Genomic DNA, 9,116 nt, shown 5'->3' with positions numbered 1-9,116 from the left:
AATTATTAATAGATTTTATTATAGGAGTACCTTAATTAATCTAAAAAGGTTAGATAGTAGATACTATTCTAGTTATTATAGATTACTTCTTAAAGTAGTACCTTTTCTTCTTAGTTTTAATTATAATAGATACTATAGAATTAGCTAAGCTATTCTATTAAAAGGTTAAACTAAGATATAGACTACCTAATAGTATTATATCTAATTAGGGATCTATCTTTATAAGTAGATTTTAGTTAAAACTATATTATCTCTCTAAAGTTAAACTCTAGTATTTAATAGCGTTTTACCTATAAACTAATAGTTAAATAAAAAGGATAAACTAAACCCTTAAATACTACTTAAGGTATTTTATTAATAAGTAATAAAAATTGTAACTAGTACTTCTTCGCTTAGCTAAGTATACTTATAATAATATAGTTAATATAACTACTAGTATATCTCTATTCTAAGTATTCCTAGGTTTTAATCCTAACTTCTAAATTTATAGTAAGGATACCTATATTAAGAGGGAGGTACTAGCTATACTATATAGATTTAAAAAACTAAATAAGCTATATAGGAAGCTATAGATATTATAGTAAAAAGCTACTAAAGTATAGGTAAATTAATATAATAAATACTATTAAGTAATATCCTTTAAGAAGAATAACCTTATAACCTTATCTACTAAAAACCTATAGTTAAAAGAAAGAACTACTAAAAAGCTATCTTCTTAATAGATTAGATTATTTAGAATTTTAGAATATATTAGAAAGTAGGTATACTACCTCCTACTTCTAGATAAATATACTATAATTTATAATATTTTCCCTATCTCCCTCCTTTAACTATAAGAATAAAGAGAAGGGGAATTAGAATAATTACTACTATTAGAATTAATAGATAATAATAAATAGGAGGTTAAAGAGGTTAAGGATAACTATATTTTTAAGGATAAATTATATTATCTAGTTAAATAGTAGGGTTAGCCTTTTAAATATAACTAATAGGTCCTAGAGAGTATAATAACTAATATACTAAAGCTTATTATAAAATATAAAAAGGTATAAAAGATATAAAAGAAATTAACCTAAGTAGTATCTATACTAGGCTACTATTAAATTATTATAGCTATAGTATCTAATTACTATAAGAAAAGATAGTTATATATTCCTTAAGTATTACCTCTATATTTAGATTATTAAGTAATTCTACTACCTTAGAGTAAGTTTATTAGAATAAAATTATAGTACCTATCTAAGTAATAAGTAACTCTTCTAAATTTATAAGTTAGGGTTACTCTAAGGCCTATACTATAAGGATATCTTAGGGATAAATAGTAGTATAAGTATCCTAGTTACCTATAGGATACTTAGTAATAAAGGTTATATAATTATTATAAATAAACTAGGAAGAAATATTAGTAAAACTATTATAAGGAAGACTAGATTTATCTTAATATTTATAGTAGGAATATATATCTTATTTAAACTATAGTTCCTATAATATACTCTTATAAGGGTATTAAAAGCTATAATTAGATTATAAACTATATTTATAACTACCTTAATAAACTTAGAAGGGAAAAGGAACTATACTTCCTTATTATCTTTATCTAATATACCTATAGTTACTCTAAAGGTCCCTTTAGTTATTAACTAAAATTACTCTATCTAGGAAAGAACTACTAGTAACTAGAAATAATTTCCCTTAATACTAGTAGAAACCTAGTTCTAAGGTTAGTATAAGTTCTATTAGAATATAGCTAAAGTAGCTAAGAAGATATACTAAATTATATATATAGTATACTTTTAAATAATATATATAAGATTTACTATATAGTATATTAATATAGTATTAGATTACTAAAGGGAAATAATAATTATCCTTATCCTTACCCTAATCTTAGTTAGATACTTATATATATAAGAGATACTAGGCCTACTAATAAAGAATAGGGTTTATAATAGTTTTTTAATATATTCCCTTTAAACTAGTAGTCTTTACTATTATACTAAGGATTTAGTATTATTATATAGATAAAATAATTGGAAGAAGGGGTCTAGAGATTATAGAAAAGTAGAAGGGAAAGGGTAGTAATTATACTATAATTATAATTACCTACTATAAATCTATTAAAGGAATATAATTATATCTCGAATAATAGTTATTATAAGTATATTTCTTTATATAAATACCTATAAAGAATATAGCTATAGAGACTAAATTTATACCTCTTTAAATCCCTTACTATTAGAAATCCTATATAAAAAGCTATTCCTAGATATTCTCTATATTATAGAAAAATATTAATATTTTATAGAATATAGTCTTTATAAAATATATATATTCTAGTAGAGAATTAGTATAGGATTAAAAGCGAATTCTAGAAGTCTATATAATACCTTTCTACTAAAAAGATAATATATACCTATATATTATTAATTTTAAAGAAATATAATAATTATATAGCCACTCTTTTAAAAGAAATATAAAATATAGAGTATATACCTTATCGGTTACCTTCTCTTTAAATTATTATATACTACCTTATCTTCTTTAATAATATCTACTACTTTACTTTCTTTATTATAGAAACTCTCTGATATCTCCCTAATTCTTTATCCTTTTATCCTTTAATATTTCTATTTATATATAGATAAGGATATCCGCGTAAGGAAAGGGAGATAATTATAATAGATAAAGGTCTATATAAGAGGGAAATATATATAAACCTATATAGGCTTAGGAAGGAATATCTATATTATCATATATCTATTTCGATATTAATCTGTGAGGGGTTTATTATATGAATATAGGCAGATAGATTTCCTTATAGTTTAGGACCCCCTAGGGGCCCCTCTGAGACTAGTAAGAATTAGTCTTGGCATATCATTAATACATTGTATTCCCTCCAAAAAGCCCTTTATATCTTACCCGGTTGACAGGCCGTATACCTGTATAACGTATACCTTTACAAAGTCTATCTCCTAATAAAAATAATATATAAGTCTCTAGATATTATAAACTTAAAAGAAGATAAAGATATAAGGAAGATAGAGAATAATCTCGAAGAAGATTAACCCTAGGTTATAAAAGAGGAAGTGAAAAGATTTATCGAAGATATCGGTAAGCTAGGGTAGCTAACTAATAAATTAAGACCTAATATCGCCCTTATAGTTAATAAACTCTAGAGAAGAGCCTCTGCCCTAAGAGAAGAGGACGTTAATATACTTAAACAGCTAAATAGATATATTAAGGGGACAATAGACCTAGGTATCCTTCTTAGGAAAGACCTATCGATTAGTCTAATCGGATATATTAATATATTATATTACAATTGTAAGGATAGTAAAAGCACTGAGGTATTTATCTTTTACTATACTAGGGGACCTATTAGCTGGTCCTCTAAGAAAGAAGAAATTATTACTAGAAGTAGTATAGTAGCGGAGTATATTACCTTTAATACTGTAATTTATAAGTATATATAGCTCCTAAAGATTATAGATTAGATAGGAAAACGATAGAAACTACTAATTACTATCTACTTAGATAGCGATAACGCAGTATCTATTATAAAAAAGGATAACTACTTAAAAGGAACGAAGTAGGTAGATGCCAGATACCACTTTATCAGGCATATAGTCAGAGAAGGGATTATTAAACTCAAACTTATTGTAAGTACGCAAAATATCGCAGATACCCTGACAAAGCCACTGGCGCAGGAGCTTTTTGAACTAATGAGGAAGAAGATGATGGCCAAGATACCTAATAAGGAAACCTGACGAGGTAAAAGTTGGACGAAATAACTTAACATCGAAAAAAAAAAAAAAAAAAAAACAACGAATAAACAGACGAGTGCATTCCTCGGGATTATGCCTAGGGGGGTATGTTAGACATGGTGGTCACCTGACCATCAGCCCGGTACGGCAGGCACCAACCCCCATAACTAGATAGTTGGGCATTCTGCCCTTTAGGAATTGACAACTCTCTCCCTCTTCAATTGCATCACTACACTGTAGTCCCATCAGAAATCCATATCTGCATCTATAGGAATATCTAGTTTGCTGATTATATTACACACCCGCCCAATATATTGTTGCCAGCAATATCACCACTAGTCAATATATCCGCACCAGTCTCTACTGTACCATCTAATATTCTAGGTTGACGAGACGAAGAACGAAGACATGCATGCCAATTATCAGAAGGAAACCTCATTTCCTGGGCATAAATTTCTAATTGAACTGATACTTGATCCATTTGTGACTTGGGATCATCATTTAAACTCACATTGATATTAACACGAGTACACTTCATAATAAGCTCGATAGAAAATAATCGACGAAACCAAAAAAAAGACTTCGGTCATTTCCGAGTATGGATTTGACTGACAATACCGCCAGTGTCTGCAATTATACATACAGGGGTACACATATCGCTACCATATGCCGTAAGATCAGCGGGTATAACATGTTGTAAGAAGAGCTAGCTCAAGGCGCCCTACTTCTTTTCCTCTTCTTTCTAACAGAAGAAGTGCATTGCTAAACGAATATCAAGTACGAAGAAGAAAAAGAAAAGAAAACAAATGTAAAACAACAAATGGGTCTTTATAACCCTTCGGGGGCAAAGCCCTATCCTCGCTTCCCTCAGAAGGAAGGTACGACTGTCTGCGCAAACGAGTTCCTTCGAATGGGAAGGAACGACCAACGGTACAATCCCAGACGGAAAAGTACGAGTCCCGCAAGTGCCAATCGTGACATTCTTTAGATCTTCCCGGCAGCAAATATAGTAGCAGGCCGATATCCAGCATAGCGACTTCTGACTATCGGAGATTAGTTGTATATGATTCGACACATCTGAGGTTGTGCTGAGAGAGCGCTGTTAATGACGCAAGACGTACGTTGGCGCGTCGAAGACACATTTGTTTCATCACACTCACATTTATCCACAGTGATGGTTGGTCTGCCATGGGAGTTTTCGCATTCCCTATAGATCTATATCTCGATGCAATTTCGCTGCTGTTCCTGAAATAGCGACTTTCAATTAAACCGCCTTTTATAGTCACGAGAGGTTCTTCTTGGCGACATTCCATTCTCGTGGATTGCGGATAGAGGATTTCATACCATGAGGTAAGATTCGGTTTCAGTGGGACCGACAAGGAGATGTGTGTAGTGTTGCTTGAATATAGGGCTCTCGTAGTTGTTGGGGTGATAGTAGGTATTCTAGGCCTTGCTTGGCTTTATAAGGAAGGAAGGTACCTAAATATAGAAAGGGCAGGTGCAGCCTTGAAGAAAGGAATGAAAGAAGTAAAAGAGTGCCTTCTTGCATTAGAGACTGTAATGCGATGCTATGACAATAAATGTATGAGGTTATGAGACTGATGATCTTTTTGACACTGTGCAAATGCAGATATCCAGAGCTCTGCCTGTTCATCTATCACATCACCTATCGAATGATTAGTATCATTCCCACGTATAGGGAAGAAATCCTGACATACCGAGCAATTATCGTCGATGACAACGGTCCGATGGTCACCGGAAGCAGCAATATCATCAATTCCAAGGCCGCCATGTCGGCCCCTCAGGTTAACAGCCAGGCGCTCGAGCATGCTCCGCTTCAGGTAATAGTCAGCAAAAAGATCTATATAGAGATCGAGGGCAAGTAATTTACAGTGATGTGTGCCTCACTCATACCACCACGACGTTCAACATCGTTTTGGCTCATGATACGGTAGCTTTCATGAACTCGCTTCCGGCTCACGAGACCGCCGATACTAGAGTTGTTTTGTCCAAACGCGTTTGATGGATTGTCAGGGTCGAGGATGTTCACACCATTACGGGCATCATCTTGAGCGTTCCGGTCTGGTGAAAAGATTTTGATAGTGCTATCGATTCCTGAAGCGGCGATCATTGGTTCATAGGGATGGCCTAAATCACAATGTTAATCTTTGTCTTTTTAACCAGTGAAGGAAATTACCTTGAACAACATTGACAACCTCACTATCGCCTTCTAGGATGTTGACTAGATTCGACGTCTTGCGGTCCCAGATAAATATATGGCCAGAATCACAGCCGCTGACCACGTACTCATCATCTAGTCCGAAATAATTGACATCCTTGACGGTCTTGACGTTACAGTGACCGCGATAGCTTCTCATGTGAGGCACACATGGAGCATGGCGCTCGACATTCTCATGTCGTGCCTTTCTAATGGCATATCTCTGGGGCATATTGTCATCGGAATCAAATCCCTCACTATCTTCATCTGAAGATAAATGCATGGGCCAGCCATCATGGTCTTCATCGTCGGTTGAATCTTCTGCATGGCTGTCATCGCTATCATTCTCGTCTGTATTGACGTCGCTATTGTCCGAAGAAGTTGCACCGCCTCGAGAGATTTCAGGCCGAGGGTTATTTTGCCTAGCCCCGATGAGTTCAATGTGTTGGATTCGTTCTTCCTCCACATTGCGATCGGTATAAACTGGGTCCCTTTCTTCATTCAAATCATTAGACTCGTTCGTTGTGGTGTGAAGTCCGCCGAAAGCATTGTTGACAAATCTGTAATTTACTTCACTGCCTGCCCCCATCAAGATTCCTCGGCCCACTCGTAAAATCCAGAACCTCTTCGCAGAGGCCCGGTCGAGAGAGCGGATTTGTGAGGCAGGATTAGAAGCACGGCTTCTGTCGAACCGAGCAGCCGAGCCCCCAAGATCTTCCAAGGGCAATCTAATAGCATTCCCAAATGCAGTCACGGCAGCCCGTTGGGTTTGGAACAGAATGCGCGTACTGTCATGCTCGAATCTGGAGGCGTCAACATTCACAATCGGAGTGTCACGGGCCAATTCCATAATGTAGGGTACTAGAATGGTTTCGATGGCATCCTCTCCTGACTCATCTGGGATAGGAAATCGGCAATGTAATCGTCGAGGGGCATTGTGGTGTTGAAAGCCCTCTAGAAGACGCCGCCTGCCACCCTGCAGCCAAAGAAGAATTGCCCGGAGGAATTCATAGCCAAACTGAGCTGCCAGCTCAATAGGGCCATCTTCGCCTGGTGCAGGCCTGATCATTTGGAAACTTGATTCTTCCAGAACTTGCGTTTGATCTGCCAATGCATGAGCAAGTGTGCCAGCAGCCTGGACAAATCTCCATGACGATTGGCGATTGCGACGAAGCGATTGCTGGAAATTAACTGTCTCCTGTGATGGGTTCACGGGATAGCGCCAGTCGCGCATGACATTGCCCATTTGTGGAAGAAACGTAGACGCAATTTCCAGTGCGGATGAAAAATATCTCGAGTACGATTCGGGTCCCACCTCGTCGGACCCTGCGGCGTCCCGGACTGTCGGTTCTGAGAACAGAGCCTTTCGAAGTTCTACTAACCCCTTTGCAATCTGCATGCTCAATCGCTGGGCATCATTCAGCACAGAATACCGAGCCTGCTCGAGCAAATTCTCGGGGTCGGTGTCTATGACACTATCTGATAATGTGGGAAATGGGACATCCTCTGATTCGCCATTCTCATATTGGATCCTAAAATTATCTGGCTCTGCTGACCGACGGTGGGACTGATGTCGGCCATCACTTTCTTGCGATGAAGGTGTTGTGGGCTTCTTGCGCTTCCGGCTCCGTGAACTGCGGCGAGCCTGTCGATCCTTGCCCTTGAGAGTCGATTTATCGCCCGCCTGTACCTCTCGGGCATCTGGGCTGCGGATTAAATCAAAACTGTAAATGTGATCCCCAGACCAGCTAACAACCATCTCATTGGGGTTCGCATCACTGATTTTACAAGCAGTGATATGTCCATCATCGAATTTCAAATTGTGCTTGCCACCCGGTGCGAATCTTCGCACGCATCGCGTCGCCTTGCTCATCTCTTCGTCATTATTGAGGCTGGCAGCACTAGCAGAGGTCTTCTGGCCAAGCATTCGTCTGTCATGCAAAAAGCAGTAGAGGTGCGCACCACCCAAGGCAATATAATGCGGCTGACTTGGCGAGCAGGAGATGGTATTGAGGTCCAAACCGTATGGTCTGTAAGATATGAGAGGCGGTGGAACATTCGAGCCATCATGTTCTAACCCTTGTCGGTATGCCATGAAGCCTTGGCCACCGCGTGGCGGAGGGTATGCACTAGATGGTAGCCTCAGATCCCACTGGCGGACGTCACCATCCTCAGAGCAAGTGAGGAAGAGGAATGGGGAGGATTCGGTAACGATGCGCTTTACGCTATCGGCGTGGCTTCGATACAATCTGGCGTTGGTATTGCCGTCACTCAGGTACCGCGTGCCACTGAAGAACTCATCGAAGCTTCGGCTCTGAGTGGAGGCTGCAAATGCGGAGGTGGTAGCATCATTTCTACTCCCACTTGAATATTCGATATCGAAGACGCGAACCTGCGAGTCGCCGGCACATGTAACCAGAGTCCCATCATTTGAGTGTGGCATAAACTTGACGGAGAAGATATTTGCTTTATGACCGGTGGCAACGGTGGTGTTGAGCGCGAATGGGGCATCGGAGGAGTCGGGTTGGTAGGAGTAGATATTGAGGTGTCTATCATCAGAGCCCGACGCCAAAAGACGCCCTGACTTTGACCAACTGCGAGACTGTTAGCATGGCAAGCATCAGAAATGGTGGAGGTGTTGGCCAGTCGATGAAACCGAGTACCTAGGCCTAGGCAGAAGCTATAAACATACCTGAGGGCATTGACACAACCAGTATGCCCACCGAGTTCGTTCACAATGTCGAGATCATTGATCCATTCCTTAGATCCGTAAATTCCCCGAAGCCCAGAATACCGCAGCTGTTCCCCGCATTCCCGGCGCCAAAGGCGATCGTAAAGCGAGTCTTTCATGATCACTGGATTAGATGGGGGAGAAAGTTGAAGTTCTTCACTAGGTACGATCGGCGATCATCTCGAAAGGTACTAAGCAAGTGGATACCGTCTCTTTGCGGGTGACTTTTATCTGTCAAAACGGAAGCTGCCGTGGATGACGTCAAGAAGAGAGCTGAGAGATAACTTTCCCAAGGTTACATCACCCTGCATGAAGCATATCATTCCAGTAGATATCTGTACGGTGTAGAAAGAGACAAGTGACGATGGAGTGAGAAAGATAGAAATCAAAGTATGAGGGGAAT

At 38.3% G+C, this 9,116-nt stretch overlaps 1 protein-coding gene across 1 annotated transcript; it reads right to left on the bottom strand.

Annotated features, from left to right (window-relative positions):
* Positions 1 to 5,421: 5,421 nt before the first annotated feature.
* On the bottom strand, positions 5,422 to 8,832 carry LCP9604111_4344 (WD repeat-containing protein; the record flags this gene model as incomplete). The annotated part of the gene is made up of 5 exons (XM_039072033.1): positions 5,422 to 5,430; positions 5,483 to 5,599; positions 5,656 to 5,912; positions 5,962 to 8,576; positions 8,675 to 8,832. The coding sequence occupies 5 exons, from the start codon at positions 8,830 to 8,832 to the stop codon at positions 5,422 to 5,424; spliced, it is 3,156 nt and encodes a 1,051-aa protein (XP_038929906.1).
* Between the last annotated feature and the right edge of the window lie 284 nt (positions 8,833 to 9,116).

Source organism: Penicillium roqueforti (assembly GCF_015533775.1).
Source record: "Penicillium roqueforti strain LCP96 04111 chromosome Unknown scaffold_08, whole genome shotgun sequence".
NCBI lineage: Eukaryota > Fungi > Ascomycota > Eurotiomycetes > Eurotiales > Aspergillaceae > Penicillium > Penicillium roqueforti.
The sequence above is the reverse complement of the archived record's forward strand: the minus strand, read 5'-3'. Positions and strand labels throughout refer to the sequence as shown.